At 26.6% G+C, this 20810-nt stretch overlaps 1 protein-coding gene across 2 annotated transcripts in view; it reads right to left on the reverse strand.

Moving 5' to 3' along the window:
* Positions 1–3785: 3785 nt before the first annotated feature.
* Positions 3786–20810, reverse strand: part of LOC129959702 (retinal-binding protein-like) — a 30201-nt gene continuing 13176 nt past the window's right edge. The window contains exons 5-13 of one of the 2 annotated variants that reach the window (XM_056072593.1): positions 19452–19514; positions 18336–18426; positions 17059–17153; positions 14361–14439; positions 12548–12628; positions 11401–11484; positions 9904–10010; positions 7803–8115; positions 3786–4002 (exon numbers count right to left, since the gene is read on the reverse strand). In XM_056072593.1, coding sequence (XP_055928568.1) covers positions 3884–4002; positions 7803–8115; positions 9904–10010; positions 11401–11484; positions 12548–12628; positions 14361–14439; positions 17059–17153; positions 18336–18426; positions 19452–19514 — 1032 coding nt within the window. In that variant the 3' untranslated portion in view covers positions 3786–3883. Of the gene's footprint in view, positions 4003–6886; positions 7537–7802; positions 8116–9903; positions 10011–11400; positions 11485–12547; positions 12629–14360; positions 14440–17058; positions 17154–18335; positions 18427–19451; positions 19515–20810 lie in introns of those variants that run through there. The other variant, XM_056072598.1, reaches the window with a different exon arrangement.

The following is a 20810-nucleotide window of genomic DNA, read 5'->3' on the forward strand; positions in this document are numbered from 1 at the left end:
ATAGGTGTAGATATAAATATTCATGAACATTTTAGTAATTTCATAAAATTTCTCTTCCACCATATCAAGAAATCAGAAACGGACAGATTTAGAACTCACTCATTTTCACTTGGATTCACACATATTCCTAAAATTATAAATACCCTAAATATACTGACATGGATATGAACACAAAGCTTTAAATGTGAGAGATTAGTAACAGCAGCTATTTTGTATGCTTTAATTGTATAAATTTCCTAGAAAAAAAGAATTATGGAAAGTAAAAATTTTAATTGTATTTTATCAGGAAAGCATTTCTGATATACTTAATGATTTTCTATTCAGAAATTGAGACTAAAACTATCACAATGAGTTCCTGTCTTATTTTATGTTAAGAATTTCTTTTATTCTTTAGACAAATTCTTTTATTTATTCATAAAGCAGCATTTATCTTATTTTTTTATACATTTGAAGAAGTGTAAGTTTCTAATTAATATAAAATAAGACATTTAGTTTAATTTTAATAGTAACCAATCAATCTCAAGACTGTATTCCGTCGCAATTGTCATTTTTTTGGTAATTTTAAAGAAAATCTAATTAAGAAGATCTAATTTGCCATGAGGCGATGTAATATTTCTCTCTATATATAACTGAAAAATCCGTTTGTTTGCTTTGTCTTTGTCTTCCCCACGACGACCCGCCTAGTCGACAGGGTGCAAGATTTTGAAGATCATTTGTTTGCTTGTAATATTTCTTTGTATGTTTGAGCCTTATGAAATTCCACACATCTTGTCAGCGACCCTTAGCCGTTAGAAATATGTTTTGTGCCATTCAGACATTTCTAAGACCCTTTAAATATTTTCCTTATTTTTTTCCTCCTAAAATTTGTGAAAAAATCATTGAATAAAAATTAATTGCATGTCGTCTTAAAATTAAAAAATAGTCTTTGGGTGACTTAAATTTCCTTTTTGGATAAATTAATTCTAATTCTAATCAGTTCTTAAAAAATTAATTTAATCATTTTATAACAATATTTTTTATAAAATATTTCGTTTATTTTACTAATACATTTTTCACTGGCGCGGTTTTACCAGCGTTGAAGTTATATTTTCCCTACATTTTTATTTTTCCTTTTTGCAGTTTTTTGAATTTGTGTTAAATTTGTTTCTTCTTTTCTACTAATAGGTGCATGCTGTAATTCTCTTTAAATGCTGTTGTTCGAAATTATTGAAACTCCTTTTAATTTTTTATTTAATTTCTCTCATACTTTTAGAAAAAATTAATACCGATATCGACATTTTTTTAAATATCTCGGTCTGTATCACGTTTTTTTTTTCAAATTTATTTAATAATTATGTTTATAGAAGATTTAAATGCAGATAATAAAACTGCACCAGAATAAAGATATTTTCACAATAAATAAATAAATCACTGCTAAAAGTATTTTCAAAATGCACGATACTGCTTCCAATACTTACATCGTATCTTATTCCATTAGTTACGCGTTACTTAAATTTTGTAACTACTGGAATTTCATTTTTAAGATCATTTGGGAACTTATTTTTACTATAATCCTTCGATTATAGAAATCATTTTATAAATTCCATTTTTGTGACCTAAGCTTTAATGATCTGTCCAGCTGTTAATGAAACTGTCCAACTCAGTTCCAAAAACCATATTTAATTATGTTAACGTTAAGTTTCATCGCCCTTCAAGTTTTAAAAAAGCTCATTTTTCAAATCACAAGAAGTTGTTGTTGTTCCTTATGGCACTTGCCACGGACGAACCCGCTGTTCAAAGACAGTCAATTTAAGCCTAAGGATAAGCGCCTCTTGTTTTTATCGTAGAGCCAACTTGGGCCAAGAGTACGACTTCACTACTCACGCATCACTCATTCGCTTGCACAACCCCTTTTTACAGAATGGCACATTCACACATCTCACAGCTAGAACAGGAAGAAAAATCATGCCCAAACCGGGACTCGAACCCGGGACGCCCAGATCACGGGGAAGACGCGCTACCCCTAATACTAGAAGTATTTATTGAATACCCATTAGAACAAAACTGAACCAAAAGACTGTATGGATTTTTAGGGCATTAAAATATTTATTTATTGGAATGAAAAGACGAAATCCCGCACAAAATTGATTGTGCAGTCGAACCCATACTTTGAATGGATTACCGATGTAGATATTATCATACATCAACAGAAAATCTCGTTTCATATTATATATCATACATCAAAATAGCAAGTACCAAGAATTTTAGAGGGTATTATTCTTTAAACCTTTACCGCAAGGGTTAAAAGTAAAAGAAAGGACACAGTAACAACCATTATTACAAGAATTATTATTACTCCGGTTAAGTAATTGTTACTACTTAATAAATGAATTCGAAATTTATGGTAGACCTTATTATTCCTCCTGTAACCCAAACACGACCATTTTCTCTTGTACAATAAAGAATATCCAACTACTATAAGAAATCAAAACTAGAAAAAAAGTTTGATCTTAAATACCAATCAATATATTCCAAAAATTTTCTCCAAAAAACTGTTTTAGTGAGAACTATCTGCAAATTCCTATTTGATCATTGAATTGTTTTGATTTATTCCAATTTTGATTTTTTAACGTTAGAAGAAGACAGCCTTTTTTACTAAAAAGAGATTCTGATTAGTAAGTACATTAAGAAGACAGATCTAATTAGCATCCGAGATCAAAATTCATTTAGATAACTTTTTCCTAGAATTCTTAATCTTTAAGTTAAAAGTTAATCTCTTCAAAACGCTAATATGAACCTAGAAACTCCTTGTTGCTCTTATGGACAATTATAAACAGCCATGAAAGTGAACACAATTCGTTACAAGTTTACCGTCAAATTATAATTGTTCTTTATCCGGTTTCTTCAGAGTAGTGACTAAATAGGAAATTGAAGTGTAAATCTTTCATGCATTGAATATAAAAATTGTACGACTTAGAATTATATGTGAATTATAGGTGATGCAGGCTAGTTAATTTATAAGATTTAATATTATGTTCATCTTTTGCTGTCCTGTAAAACTGGATAACTAACCCAATTATCAATGAATTCTGCAATTAATTAATTTCTAAACACGTGCTGAAGAAGTCTTAGATAAGATGGGTGACACAATTCACTTTTTTCTTCCACTCTTTTCTATTTCCAGTTATTGGAAATCTGCACGATTCTGCTTAAAAGGGAAAACAACGATATTAAGTCTAAGCAAGATTTTAATAGAATTCCTACATATTTCTATCACAGTAAAAGAAGCGATAAGGAAAACATATAATCTTAAAAACTGCATTATTGATCTACTACTAGAAAGAATAATTAAGTCTAAAATTTAAAAAATATATATATAAGAACATATATTTTAGGACTATAGAAGATGTCACTTTTCTTAATAAAATTTTGACTTCAAGAAAAAAGTCATGGATATTTAAGAGAAATTCGCTTTTAGAAATGCAGGCTTTATTATAGAAATCCTCGAACCAGAAGGAAAAAAAATTCTTTTTTTTTCTTACATACTTCTGATTTTTATACATTTTAATTGTTCTTATATTTTCATCTAATGTTAATTAAAACTGACTCGGATGTCATCAATCAGCTATCATCAATTTAATCTACTATTCATCAATTTAATTTACTATTTTCCTTGAATTATAATTATCTGCCTGCAATAATTTAAATGAAATTTCTTCATCACAAGTTAAACAAAGACAACGGATTACTGTGAAATAAAATAATGCTTTACAACCAACATCAAAAAACGTTTATTTCTCCTTTTAAAATGAGTACATTGAATATCAATACAATTTATTTACAAGATGAATTTAAGCATTACAAAGTTTAAAATGATTTTTATAATAGCATACAAGAAAAAAAATCATTCTTGTAAATCAATAGCTTCCAAAGTATTATTCTCATTCGGATGAACAATTTTGATTTTGTAATATACTTCCTTTTCAAATAACCAGCTGTAAGAATTATCAAATACAACAATATCTGAAAAAAATAATTAATAGGAATGATATCAGTTATTCAACTTTTTCTACTCATTTCATTTATCACAGAAAAAAAAACTACATTAGTTTTTGAGCAATCACATTAAAATATTAAGTGCAATCAGAAAAAAACAAACAAACGTATTATAGGAAATGAGATTTAGCATTCCTAAAATTCTATTTCGAGGTTAAAATTTTTTTAAATTTACTTGTATTCTAAAATACGAGTGCCCAATTTTCTTTTTATTTTCGACTTTATATATTGCAATTCACTTTTTAAAAAAGCATATTCACAGCGATCAACTTCATCCTTGGCGCAATGATTTTTTTAGACATATAGTACACGTTATTTAACAAAAAAGGTTTCATTGATCAAAAAGGAATTTTTGATAAGAAGGAAACATTTATTATTAAATAAAATAAATATTTACACAAATCATAATAAAACTGATGCGCCCCCCCCCCCCAAAAAAAAATCGAAAATTTGTGATTAGGGCGTAAACGAATCGAATCGAATGTTCATAGTTAATAATTAGGCGGGGAAGGTTTGAGTTGACACGAGGCGCTTGTTTGGGTATGGCTCTTTTTTTATCACTTTGCTACCATATAATTTAAAGACGATTTTAAGCCCACATTACATTTTTACAAATTGTGCAAATATATATATATATATATATATATATATTCAAGATTTTGTCGATTTGTTATCATTAAATAATTGTTAAATTAGTATCATTAAAAAATAATTTTGAAATTTTTTATAATGTATAAAAATCACTTTTATATAATAATATTTTATTACGGGAAAATCTAAAATCCAGCTTCCTTTTTAATTAATTGAAATTCTAATTAAAATTTCAAAAAACATCGTTCCAATGTGTGCATTTTCACCTTTTAAGGTATACTATATGTTGCAAATTCGGAAACTGCATGCAAAACATTAGTGTGCCAAAGTATGCATTCATTTTTTTTTAAATAATAGAGATACCAGTACTTAAATTCCATCCTAAATAATGCCGTATATTCTACAAGTAAGTTAAAAAAATAAAACTCAGCGTAATTGATATGTCAGATTATTTATATTTATAATAATATTTAATAAAGACTTTTATGAACCAATTATTGGAATTCTTGAGTGGAAAATGTTTGAAAATTAAATATCAGATTACTCCAATGCCGTAACATCTCTTTTGAAGATCATAAATATTCGTTTATTTTTTTTTTCAATACAAAGAGGGAAAAATAAAAATAAAAAATATTTCTTAACTTTCCGCTTTACTCGCTGCGCTTGGTTAATCAATGGGAACAAATGTTTTGTTATTCTGATCTTAATATGGCCTTGCTCACCTGAAACAAGCTTGCTTTTGCAATTTACTGCTTCATTATTTGATGCTTCTTTGCTTTTCAATACCTTCAGATGCTTAAATCTAAAATGATTCTTTTGATATGACCTTACTGATATCATGAAATGAGCTGTTTTATTCGAAAATAAATAAACAAAATGAATGAATTTCTATACCATCTGGAGTATAGAAATTTTAAAAATTTTCTCACATATTCTTTAATGAAAGTGTTAGCCTCTTTCCATCATATAATTATGGATTTGGGATAATGCCGCTAATACCAAATTTTTATTTTAACAGTCTCACAAATGGCATTTCGTACTTCATAGGATAATAATGAGAATCGAATATACCTGTTGCATCCATTTTTTTCAAATGATTGAATCCAAAATTTGACAATCAGTAACAAGATTATAAAGACAGACTAAAAATTTGAAGCATTATCTGATACTTCATTTCATTCCCCTTTGTGATCATGTTTTTGAGTTATCGAGATGCGAAAATGTAGAGTATGTGCGCGGAAGTACATATGATAGATGTTCAATCTTTTAGTTTATTTATTTCAAAATTTTGCAAGAATCTGCAGCGTAAATGATAAAAATATGCATCGAATTTCATTTATTCAAATTCTTGAGTATTGTGGTTATTATGTTTACTTGCATCTGGAAGTACGGATATACCGTCAACGATTCTTTGATGGATTTCATTCAAAATTTGAAGCAAAACATTACATTGGATATTAAACTATTTATCAATTTTTGTCTATTTATCAATTTTCTAGACAAACAGTCTTCCAATGAGTGGATTTCGTTCAAAAATTAACACCTATTGACGAATTTGTCCGTTTACCAAATTTCATCCATTTTGTTCAAATTATTTTTGAATTATCGTATTCACAGGTAGATAGATAAACATAATTCCAAAAATGTGTTTTTCGGGATCAGGAGTGTCCGAAACATGGAGATGTGTCAAATTTAGAGGCAGAATTTTTTGTTGATGATTATTCTGTCTATTTCAACATGAGAAAGTAATACCTGTTCAATATTGTGCAATCAAATCATGCAAAGCTTTCTTTGAGATTACGTTATTTATTTAAATACGGTCAGGAGAATAATTCTTCAGCAAAGCTATGAACATAGGTATGTTAGAATCTATTCAGAATCTTTCGCTTAGTAGACAATCTACTATATAGTGCCTAAATTACGAGATATTTCAATTTAGTTAGATTTTGGGACCTGAAGATAGTATTTTGAAAGAATTTTTAATTTCAAAATGAGACATAATGTATAAATCATCAAATTCTTGATAATTTATGCATTATTTCTCATGGTTCAAAAATTAAAAATGAAGAGAGACAAGAAGGCGATTACATTTATGATATTGACTACTTATATTTATCAAAATAAAAAAAAGACGCAACATAATTACAGAAAAGGAAACTATTAAAAACTTATTAAAAATATTAAAAACAAAAATTATATTAAATCCTTAAAGAATAATGGAAGAGCTTCTCTCAAGAGATAGCAATATTAAAAAAACAATACATATGAAAGGGGGGAAAAAAAGAGGAAACAGAATTATAGTAAAAAAATAAATACACCAAAAAAAGAAATTCATCATTAAAAATTTATCAATGACAAAAAAAATTAAATGTTGGTTCCAGCAGTGCCCAGCGACCGTTTACAACGCCAAAATATCTTAACAAAATTTCTTTCTTCCCTACTAAGTTTGATTGATTGCGTACGGTATGTATATGACTAGGTAGCGACTCACTCAGAAGGAGCTGGAATTTTCCCACATAAGTTTGTGTACGAAAGCTTCTAACAGCCATCGGTTAAACTTTACTTTTGTAAATCAATTCTTAAGTAATAAGAAATGCCATTGCGGTAGAAAAGGCAATAAGAATGCCAAGAGATAGAAAATTTTGATACTTATCAATTTTATAGAGACCATGAATCCAGATGAGCCAAAAGGACAAAACGACAAAAAAATCTGTTGCTGTTTTTAAAAACTGATAATAGTTTTTACACATACTCATCAGTTGACATATCGCCAATGTTCCTCAACTTTTTTCTTCTTTTTTTGTTGGCGATTATTATGAAACATGGCCTCCAATACAGATAGATCCCTTTAACTGCTAAATACCGTTTATATTTTAGCAAGAATTGAAGCATTTTCTTATTGGTAGGTATCTAGAAACACAAGAAGCATAGATTCATAACACAAATACCATATAAATTTTTACTATGAAAAGAGGGGAGGAGATACTAGTTATCCATTATTTTTATATCAATTATTTAGGAGAAGGGGAACAAAATGGAAAAAGATACCCGGTTGAAAGTTGCTCAACCTCTTGATTTGGGATCATACCAAAAGGTTGAAAACAACTGGTTTCAGTCTAACTTTGATGATCATAATTTTTTTCATTAGATTATAAAGTATAAAAAAATATACTTACATGTACCCGGTTGTTCACATTTAAAAATTCCCGTTTCAGGCTCATAATAAGTATCAATTCTTCGTTTTGGTAATAATTCGACAGGTTTGGATTCGTTGTGGGAATTTTCCTTAAAATACACCCCGAAAGCGATATCTTTATTCTTGGTTTCGAACTCCCACTCCAGAAGAGAATTGCCTTCCTCTACTTCGAAAGTGAGGTTTTCTTTGGAGAGTCGAGTTACAGTCAATTTCTTTGCTTCTGGGGAGTGGAGAAGATTCTTCTCTGATTTTTTTAGGTAATAACTTTCAGGTATTGTTGTTCCATGGGTTATCTAAAATAAATATTTCATGTGAAATATTGTTTTATAAATATTTGTCCAATTTGATAATTAAAATTGGGTAGTGTATAATTTATTAACTTTTTATTAAACTTAAAGGAATTTACTAAGAGGAACAAACTTCCCAACGTATTATCTTTCTTCTGAAAATAAATAATTAGTATTTAATTGTGGCTAGGCTGTACATGATTTTTATTAAAGAGGAAAGTCTTTTAACAACAAAAAAAACATTTTTCTCATATTTCTAGGAATAGGTGGATAAATGAATAACTTTTTACACATAATTTAAAATTTCAAGGATACATAAATCCTACAGTTATAGCATTTTTTCGCCGAAGAAAATGCTTAGAATTGTTATCTGGGGATATTTATTTATTTGATATTTTCTCTTTTGATATTTTCTAGATTTGATATTTTTCAGTAATTTTTTTTTAAAAATTTTAATTAAAATAAGCATTTAATTCTTAATTATTAATGAACATTTAAATTTTTTAAATCCATGTCCCTTTTTTCCAGCAGAATTATAAAGCTATTTTAGCATTTCAATTCAAATTTTATGTAGAAATAAAATACTATTAAAATTAAAATGTTAGCGAAATATATTGTATTTCATTGAAGCATTTTAATCTAAAATTTATTATAAAGGGTGCATATGATTGTCTAGTAAATTTATTTATATAATCCTTGGTCTTTCGCTATAGTATAAAGTTTTATAATTTTTGCCGAATTTATTTATATAATATCCATAAATACTGTGTATATTATAATAAAATAAAGATTATACATAAAGATTCCTCTGATTCGTCGCGTTTCTCGTCGATTTTTATCATCTTATTCTTTCAGCCATATATTGACGGTTACTGTTAAGTTGCTTGATCATGAATTTCAACAAAAGTTCAAAGAAAGTATCCCATAATTAGCTCAATTGTGAAAACAAACAAAAAATGGGATCGCATCTTGAGCTGTTAAAGTTACAATCTACAATCTTCGCATTGTATGCTCGATTCTAGATAATTATATCTTCAATTTGATGCATTAGTTTCATCTTCAATTCAAGATTTCCCCAGAAGTTTGATAAAATATGGAAGTCTGTAAATTTTCTAAATTGTCTTATTCTACAGAATGGAAAACGTGAAATAAAATGATTTGCCAATAATATGATTCGAATAAAGTGTTTCAAAATTATCATAAATTACATCATCAGAATATAGTTTAGTGTACCAATAACAAGCAATGTCAAAATAAGGAACAAACTTAATGTACTAACATCAAGAACTATGTGAAGAAATAAACATTAAAATGTGTTCTATTTATTTTATTATTTTTAAAATGCCTATTTTGATCTGATGCATCATTGGAAATAAAAATTTAGTGACAATAATATTTGAGATTTAGACATTGTTATTCAAATTTTAAATTTCAGCCTGTTGAAAGATAAAAAAAAAATTATAATTTAATTCCTTCATTGTAGCGCCCCAGCCTCATTCCTGCATTAAGTAATTTTATTTTCCAAATAATAAACTGAAATTAAATCACACATTTTATTATCCAATGCAAAAAATAAAGTTGCACCCAAAAATTATCACAAATATTTCATGAATTCTTAATGGAATCACACAACAACACTATCCCGAAGGAGAAAATGCTACCTAGAGAGATATTAGAGACAAATTTGAAGAGTTAAATTGAAATGAACTGATATTCAAAATAAGTTATTATTTTGTCTGTCATAATTTATAAGGGAGTTTCTAAGAAAAATTTTATCCCACATTTACTACTTACGAAAGTTTTGCAAAGAGGGTTTCCATCCGAATCTGTTTTATTACCCCCAAGAAAAGCTGGAAGCGCATCAGCATCAATAACTTCAATGAGTTCTTCTCTCCATTTTTCTGGAAATATATCGTTGAATATTAGTTGTTTCCTACTGTAGCTGTCTATAGAATAATTAGTTTCATGAAAATATTTTCACCTTTCAATAATAAATAAGTTTATTTAAAAAAATAATAAATATTTTTTCGTTCTTATTAAAAACTGTTACATATAGCAAATATATATTTTCTTCAATTTTTATACTGATTTTCTTTAAACTCTTGCAGTTCAATATTATATATTTTATTTTCACCACATGTTGTAAGATATTTTAATCTGAATGCAAGACTTCAAGAAGAATTGGAACCCTGTAAATATGCAAGCCAGGAGATCTTTTTTTTAATTTATAAATGTTGCTCTGATAAATTAACTGAGAAATTAAATTAGTAACACACGAACGCAAGCAGGTAACAACGATTCGGTATTTGCAATCCGCATCGGTATAAAAATGTTTCGGGTTTTCATCCAATTTTCAAAACAGTATTTTTTATATCTGATAAAACGATGATTACTTCGATAACAAATTTCAGGATAGTAGCTAGATCTTTCAGCGCCATTTTGTACTTTTGTAAGCATTAATGATACTGATCACCATATTTTTAATGGTAATTTCATTTCTTAATTTCCTATAATAAAACCGAAAAATGAAAATATGAATATGTGGCCAAGTAAAATTAAATATTATAGGGTAATTACAAACTGTGAGAAATTTTAAATGCTAAATAATTTTAAAAAATATTAATTGATTTTTTCCCTTTTATTGTGTAGTTGATCGTTTTTAGTCAAATATTATATCAGGGAAAGATTTTTTTGATATAGAAAATTATTTATTTATTTTGATGAAATTTTGTTTTAATAAATATTTTTGAATTTGGAGATTGAATTTTAAGAATTATGGATTTTGAATCATCTAATATCAATGGTTTCTAAAGATTTCTTTAAGCCTAACAACAAATGTTTTATATATTTCTTAATGCTTCAGTTTTATTAAATTCTTTTTCAAATTCATTCCGGTGATTAAAAGTGTTTCGTCATCAATCACTATATAGCTTATTTATAAAGTTATATTTATATGGATATTTTATATAGTGAAATTTTTGTTGCTCAGTGTTTAAGAAATTGGTTTCAGAAATAATTTGTACTCGGATATTTCATTTTTATTGCCCATAAAATTTGGTTTTGTAAATATATTTTGCTTGATTTCTGCCCGTTCTGGTCAGGTCATCTTCAGATGTGGTACTTGACTTCCAACACCAGTTCAAAACTGCGAGGCTTATCATAAATTTCCCCTTTCTAGTTTAGAGATAAATTTAACTTTCTTCAAAATATGTTTATAAGCCAAATTAAAAATGTGTTTTAAAAATTGGTATTACAAATGAGAAAAATATGTGCAATTGCGTTATCCTTTACCTGCAGCAAGAATATAAACCTTATTGAAGAGTTGCGGTGCTAGAGTCTTCACAACGGAGAACATTATTGAGAAATACGCTGCAGCTAAAAAAGAACATTTAAAAAAAATGCATTATACAAATTTGGAGCTACAAATTTCAAAACACAAAATTATAAGGCAACGTTTAAAAGAATTAACTTGTATATAATAAATCCTATGATACACGTTTTCTGGTGCTTAAAATTGAATTAAAAATTCAAAAACTGCTGGAGTTTTGATATATAAGTAGTTTGATGTTATTAACATTCAAGGATGAAAGACATATTTTATTTTTAAGATGAATAGAGCGGAGCATTAAAATTATTTAATAAACACTATTCTTAATAAATAAATTTGAATTAGTATACAAAATAGATTAATTATTATTTATTATAATTAATCTAATTAAATATTTTAATTTATTTTTTTATTAATGATGATTGAGTTATGAAAACATTGAAATAATTTATCTTTTCTATGAATGCATGAGTTTAAGGAATGACAGGTAACAATTAATGATGAACTTCCAAGACAGGGAATAATTAAAAAATCTATTGCAAAATTTCAGCTATGCCAATAAGGAACAATACAAGTTATATAGAAGTGCGTAAATATTAAGGATTTCATTTCATTTTTCATAACAAATACAAATAATCAATAGCAACAATAAATCTGTGTTGGAATTCCATGATATTCAATTTAGAAAGAAAATTTAAAATTTTATCCATAACAATTATATAAACAGTACATATTTTCTTAAGTGTACATAACCGCAATACTATTAAACACAAAATTAAAATTTTGATTGAAATATAAATTTGCAAAATATTTAAACCGTGTAAGGTATTAAATAACTTAATATAATAACCTAATATTTTATTATTTTTTAAATATATTAAAAAGTGCTAAGTTTATTTAAAAGCTATCTTACATCATTTATTACTATTCAAATACGATCTCATTTAAAGCGCTGATTATATTTTATGATAATATTATGAATATAAATTCATTCAAATAATATGAAACTGGAGAGTTTTTTTTAATGTAACAGATTTTAATTTATTAGAATATAATTGGTTTTATACTCTTTGAAAATTTTCTTCTACTTTTCTAACTAAATAAACTTACCATTAATAACATAAATTTCCTTCAATCTTTCTGGATAATTATCTTGGAATATCCTGGCTCCAAGAAGAAGCAATTCTATGGCTAAAATTAAATATTCATCATTAATACAAATTGTAAAACTCTGTTGTTGATGAATGAAAATTAATCTAGAAAATTTAAAATATATCTTAAATAGAAATTGTTCTCGTTTAGATTGAATCCTTTATCTCAAAGTTCTATCCATTTTTATGCAGATCATATTTATTTGCAGCATTTAAATTTTGATATTACACTGAATATGACCCACATAAAGTTTTTATGAAAAATGTGAAATATTTTTAAATTTCAAAGATCCTACAATTACTTAATAATGAAGTATTTTTATTTTATACACAAATATTCGTTTCATTTTATTTTTCATAATTGCTCCTTCATTGTATCATATATTATACATGTTTTTGTTCGTGCAGTTTTTTTTTTTTAATTTTTATATTAAACCTGGTAAAATTCAATTCGTTTTAATCTATCACTTCATTTAGATTTTCTGAATTCATTCTTATGTATTTATTTCCAAAACTTTGTTCTGAAAATGCAAAGATTAAAACCGAAGTTGAAATAAATAGTTAGAATTCAATTTCAGAATTTTTCATAAATTGTAAACATCAATTTGCCCTATTTTTTTGCTTTAGGTATTTGTAAAAGGTATTAGAGTGCTTTTTACTGTAATTTTTTAATAATCTTATTGAGCATTTCAACTTATTTTAATCAATATGTACGAAATAATAAAAATTCCTGCTAGGAGAAATTATAATAATTCCTGCGCAGGAGAAATTATAATAATGCAAATTACATATGTAAAAGAAATTTTTGAGAAATCATTGTCTATGCCTATTTGCATTAGTTTCTTTCATATTATATTACAAACATCTTTTTATGATATTTATTGTGCTTATTTTTACTATGTATTCTTATTCATCTTCATTATATGTAAAAATCCAATAAATATGATGTCATTAATATGCAATTACTTTGTAACGTTTTATATATATATATATATATATTTCAGGCATATTATATGGCATATTTTATGCCATAATCTAACAAGTCCTGTAACTTGATTCTCTAGTAGTAGGAGGTTTAGTCTGAAGCAAGTACATTAGTGAAATTTTGAACATTGTTTTGTATCCATCATGTATTAATACACTATGCCATTATTCAAGGCTAAGACTCGATTCCACAGTTGCAGGTTGCTGAAGTTCGAGTACATATAAAAGGTTTTACCTTCATCATCACATTTTAAGCTTATCCTTAGCTTGATATAAATGAGCCTTAAATGTAATTCTTTATTCTTTGTATATACTAATAACTGCCTTTTAATTTAATTGGAAATAACCAATTTAATGCCATTCTGATAATTTTTGTGTTTTACTTTTAAATAAAATAGATTTTCTGATTGGCAATTCTAATAGTGAAAATAGATTTTGATTGAACCGAGTAATCAACCTAAATGTTGATATTCTTCGAACTTCTGTAATAATATTCCAAGAAACATTATTATTTTACAGAAACAAAACAGCAGCAATTTATGTCATTAGTTTGATCTTGTTGCAAATTGGAAGTAGTTACGATAAAAATCAATTGCTTTTTCAATAATTGTATTTGAGACAAAAGTATCGTTGAAGCTTCATAATTTACGGATTATTGATCATATTTTCAAAAAATAGTTTTATATTTTCAAATAATAACATATAAAAACTTATACTCAAATTTATGAAAAAAAAATACTTTTAATAGTTTAGGTAGAAATTTCTGAGTACTACCAAAAGTTACTTACATGTTTTATCCGTTGCTTTGGAAATGGTCATGCCTTCAAAATTATAGATGTATGATACTTTAGTAATCGGCTTTCCAAGCTGTAAAGATGAATTTTAAATTTCACTATACCACGAATGATATGACAAATATTCTTTAGCTTCAATTACTTACATTGTTCTCTGTTTGTAATAACTTCGATTAGCATGAAATCTACAACTGTATAAATGTAGATATTTTAGAACAGATTTCGGAAGTCAATGAGATTGCAGAATAATTAAAAGTAAAAATTTTATAATGAAAGTCTGTATACCGAGTTTGCAATTTAGACGATTCGAGATAATCAGACGATATTAAGAATTTTTTTTTTAAATATCACGATTCTATTTAAATGAGTAAAGATATGCGGAAATGAAATTCTTATCTATATATTATTTATAAATTTCTGAACGTGGCATACAAAAGATAAATGCAATTTCTAGCAAAAATCTGAATTAAAAGAAATTAATACATTATGGAAGATATTTAAAAAAGATCAGAACGAATATTCTTTCAAAGAAAACTCAACGGAATTTTGCCATTTCTTAGGAGTATATTTTGAAGTTTGCATAAAATAACAATTTAAACATGCCGATATTTCATGAATTAATAAAATTATTTTGTTTTAGACAGAAACATGCAGAATGTTTATTTCCATTTAAAAATTAACAAAGACTACTCATTTAAATTTTGCGCATAAATTTTTTTTTAAAAAATTAATAAGGAAATACTACTACGGATTAATTTTCCAATACGATGTATATTAATAAATTAATTTTTATTTTATCTTATAAAAGGTAACAGGCGTCATTCAAAACATTGAATTTAAATAGTTCTAAGTCAACCTATTCCCATAACTGGTAAAGAAAAAAGATATTTGAATGGAGTTAGTTTGCCCATAGCATGAAATAAAAAAGCACATAACATCAAATAAAATTTTTTTAAAGAAGTTCGAATAGAGATATGGATAATAACTAACAGAAATTCAGATTTAAAAACTGAAATTTTGGGGTCAAGAAAAGAAAAAAATATATTTCATCTTCATTAGATCGTTTGTAATGCTCCCATGAAATATTTCACAGGATTATAATAAATGGTGTAAGTCAAAGGTAATTAAAATGTTATTCAAGATTCTTACAAAACCACTGGGGAGCAAGAAACGAAAGAAAAGAGAATTCAGTTATATTGTAAGGTAGAAAATTTCTGCTATTTTTTCATATAAAAATTATTTTTAGTTCAATTTAATTAAATTAACTTCCCATTTTGTAACGCCTACTTTATACAAAAAGAGTATTCTTCAAAAATGTCAACATGAATTTTTACATCTCATACTTTTCTAAGCTCAAAAAAATATTTTTGAAATTATGTTTGTTTCTCTATCTGTAAAAAAAAACAAAAAAAAAAAAAGATTAGTCACAAACAAAACATGCATGATGAATGAAAAATAATACGTGGTCTTAAAACAAAAATCGTAAATTTGTTTAATTTTGGATGTATTCTGTCTAATGTAAGTCTGTCAATTTGTAATTCCATGTAAATATGATATATAACTCGAAAATTACAACATATTAGTAAGATAAAATTTAAATATGGATATCTTATTAAAATTATATATATATATATATATATATATATATATGAAGCTACTTTTCATTTCTAAGTTCGTTTTATTCTTTTTAATCCATACCGGGAAGGCATAATTATTTACAAGGCGCGTACAAAGCACGTCCGCTCACAGCAACAGATTAGGCAAGAAGAGAAATAAAAAAAATGGAGAAACAAATTATCCCTGTCTTGTATAATATGAGTTCTGACAGGAATTTCTCACACGTGTCGATCTTGACAGGGACGCAGAGGGATCCTTTAGAAGAGTCTGTTTATATCAGCGATTCTCTATCCCTTCACTAGGCACGTGAGAACCGCTGATGCAATCATTTTTACAAAGATTCAGTTTAATTAATTAGAATTGAAATTAGAGATTAAAATATCATTAATCGTAATATAATAAATGAAATCAAGGGTTATTGATGTCCAAATTATGGAGCTAAAACAAATTTTTAGTCCAACTTTAAACAAAAAGTGAAAAAAAATAACAAAATGTCTTCATTGTACTCAGTCAATGGGAAAACATTCCATTGATTGAGGTTGCAGTTGGATACTCTTTGCCGGAGAGTTGGTTACTTTTTGTACAATAAATTTACAAAATAATAATAATAATAATGATGATAAAGCTAATACGAAGTGAAACGCATTTTCATGATGAAAGCTAGGCGGAAAGTAGGTGATAACGGAAATATACTGGTATAACACCATATTTTTTAGTAACCAAGCCTGCTATGCGGAAGTCTACAATTAGGTTAAGTCTTACGAAAGTGAAGAATTATTTCTAAGATTCAACTAAAGTCATTTTTTTCACCACCAAAAAAAAAATCACTTGCGAAATTGAAAAGCCTAGAGGCATTGCAGTCAATGTTGCAAACATAAGAAGAAGAATTCATTGTATTTGTCTTATTTGAACAATAAATGGACAGGGTGTTATCACTTTTACTTTGTATTTAATTTAAAAAAATCTAATAATAAAATTAATTTATTTTTTACAATGAAATATATTGTTTAGCATTACTTTAAAAAAACATTTTAAATTATTATCGCACCAAATTTAAACGGGACAAATATTTTACCTTTTGACTCTGTGCCTTTAATAATTCTGAATCTTGCTCAAGTTTGTAAATACTGAATTTTACGAGATCTGATTTCTTGACCGAATTGTAGATCCCTAAATAAAGGAAAAAAATAATGATTCATTCATAATATTCATTTAAGAAATTGATATTAGATCACTCTAAATATGTACCAATTGCTAATTTCTAAATTATCAATAATTTGGCTGTACTATTATGTAATTATCAGTCTAGTGTATATGCCTTTAAGTGAAATAATAAATATTTTTATACTATTTGAGTCAGCAAATGTACCAATGAAAAAATATGAGAAATTCACATTCTTATATCATTTTCGGACCTAATGAGTTAGATTTAAAATAATACTAATAATAAAAATCATTCTTTTGCGACTAAACTTGATCTAGTTCAGAAGCTTTGAATTGTTATAATTTAAGCCATCCACTTCCCAAGCTAAATTCATTGAGCCCAAACTTCTTCTTTTACTATAGTGTGGAAATATGGAGAGGATGTACATTTTAACATCTAACATGGTTTAAACTTATGAACCATATAGATTTTATATCGTTCAAAAAGGACACTAATCTAATCAAACATTCTATTTTGGAAAGGTCCAGATGTATAATTCTACATTCTCTTAATTTAAAGGCACTTTCATGAAGTTTTGTTTCCTGTACTCTTTCTGCGTAATTTTCATAATCATGATAAAATGTAGCTCATGGTATTATATGCAAAATTCCAGCAATAATTGTTGCAAGGTAATTAATTATGTGTAAAAAGAGAAATTCAGCTGATTGATCCAACAATAAATAGGTTGAAATGATGTGTCTCTGTCTGTCTGTTCAGTATTATTCAGCATCCGTGCGTGTTTATAATTACACAAATGATTTTAATTACAATAATTTATGTTTATATTTAATTATAATGAATAAAATAAAATAATGATGTCTGTATATAAAATAATTTTTTTCAATCATCATTTATAAGAAAAAACATTTATATTCTGAGAAAAGTCTGCCTACACCCACTTAAGGTGGAAAGGAATTGCAAGGAGAAAAGATCAAGGGCATACACAAATCTTAATTAATAAAAACAAAAATAAAAATATTGAATATTTTGTCATATTTACATGAACACATTGATAAGCAATATATGATATACAAGTTTAAGAAATAAAATCAATAATAAAAGTTTTTAAAAAGAAAATATATAATTTTGTATTTGAATACAATTAAATATATATAAAATAAACAAATATAAGTATATTCATATTGTACCTTTTTGATCCGTAGCAAAATCTATATAACGCACAGGGAAACCATTTTTATCATAACCAATAAAGCTAACTGGATAATATTTTTCCAAAACCTGAGAAGAACAATTTGTATGTATTTTTAAAAAAATCTTTTTAATGCATTTTTATTACATGAGAGTTCTTCGAATTTTAATAAGTAAACGATTTTTTCTTGAATTTATATGATTAAATGAAGAACAGAAATGTCTAATATTAGCAGTTAAAAATACGGGCAATAAAAATAATATTATAGTGGGTGAAACATTGACTTTGTAAAACTTTTTCAAGTTGAAGAATGAATTGTTTTTTTTTAATATTACTGTAAAAATTATACATTATTACGGCAACCACCAATTTCTCGGGAATATGCCGAATGTATTTTTAATCTTCAAATTATGCTAGACATTAAAACTGCGGATGTAATAAAGTTTAAAAGTAAGTAACAAAATTAAAATACTACTAGCCAAATTCTTTGATTTTCTGTCTCTTCTCTTTACATACTTCAGAAAGTGTGAATTACAAACATCCTATTTTCACTGATAACTGTAATTTAAAATGGCGGAAAGGTTTTAGCATACTCATTAATCAATTTATTATTGTTATTAATAATAGTATTATTATTTTTGCATTAAAGAGTTAAAAACCACAAAAACGTTTTTATTTACTAATAATATACAATTTAAATGTTGCTGGTGGAGAGTTCTGGCTTATTTTTTTCATATTTAAATGCATCAGAGATTCTGAACTATAAATAGCTTAGAATCATTAATCATATTTATTAAAAAAAAATTGAGAATTTGCATAAAAGAGACCAAAGATCATTTATGAGATAAAAATTGATAGAGAACGCCTTAAAAATGCTTAAAAAGAAAGTTTTTTCTCGTATTTTGAATTTATTTGATATTAATGAAGCATTTTCTATAAACGTATTTTCATAATAAATTTGTCTGTAAATCCATTTCAATGATTTTCTTATCTGTGTCAGCTACATTACAAAATGATGTACTCATTAGAGAATTACTGAACAGTATCGCATAATGAAAGAAAAGCGTTGATAGTATTTAACAAAAATGATAAAAAAAAACCATTAAAAACTTACTTCTGGTGGAGTATAATCTGTCAAAATGGTGTCAACATTATATCGTTTTCTCCATGCTATATTCTATACTCAGAAAAAAATAATAACATTCTTATATTTTGTTTAGTAACACACATAAATAAGCATAAATACCTTATTCAAGATCAAAGAAGTAATACGGTTATTATATCCCCTTAACAGATGATTATAAATTATTTTATAGTATGAAAGATTAATATAAGAATATAAAGTATTCTATACGGTTATATAGAATTCTTCCGACAAAAAAAAAGGATGGATGATAAACAATCTTAAATACATAATTTCATTTTAAATCCAAAAACGGAAAATAAAGACGAGCCAAAAAGGTGTTTTGATGTAACATAATATTGTCAGTGTAATGATGGAAAAAATTAAAAATATTAAATTATTAAAGTAATTATTAGAGAAGGAATTAATTAAGAAGAGGAGCATCAGAACCATACATAATGAATTTCCGAAAAACATATGATTTATAAACTGTTGCGGGATTTATGTAAAACGAACTATATTTTCTGCAAAACACTCAGTTAAGGCCGAAAACGTTAAATAAAAAGCAGCTTAACTGAACCAACAATAATTGATTGAAAAAGAATCTATGTCCTCTCTCAGTACATATAAAAAATACAATAAAATTAAATTATGGGCATATTATTAAAGATGGATTAGTTAAAGTATGACCTAATAGGTTATGGAAGCACGTTTTTAGAAACATGATCTTGGTCTACTTCGATTTCACTATGACTTGTGTGGTCATAGTGAATGATGCAGTTATATCATTATGAGATGTGATAGCTATCCTAGTGGTATAATTTCCATTTTCTGAGGACGGCGTATTTGACAAATGGTTCCAATGAAGATCATACATTTAAATAATCTCTAGGGGATTTAAATATTTTTACATTGAGGTAAAACGGAAAATATAAAAAATAGCCATTATGGGTAACTTGTCTCAAAACTCTTAACGTGTATCGTCAGAACAGAACACAAATTCAGAAGATAAAATAAAATTATCGACTTTTGAGGCACATTTCAAGTAAGATAAGGTCTGAGAAATGAAAGGGCATTATGAATATTGGCAAATTAAGAATCATTTGTTCAATATTTCCAAGGTAGATCATCTGGATGCATTGTAGTAGTAAAAGCCCCAAATATGTTCAACTTCTTTGAATATGCTTCATCAAAAAAAAAAAAAAAAATCTGCTGTTGTGTATTAAATAATATCATACCAGAGATCTTCACTTTCAGGAGTTCGCTATTTCATTCTGATTTTCTCTCTCTCTCTCTCTTGTTGTATAATGATTGAATAAAATTTTCAATTTCTATCAGTATGATTCCTTT

Source organism: Argiope bruennichi, chromosome 2 (genome assembly GCF_947563725.1).
Source record: "Argiope bruennichi chromosome 2, qqArgBrue1.1, whole genome shotgun sequence".
In the NCBI taxonomy this organism is placed as follows: domain Eukaryota; kingdom Metazoa; phylum Arthropoda; class Arachnida; order Araneae; family Araneidae; genus Argiope; species Argiope bruennichi.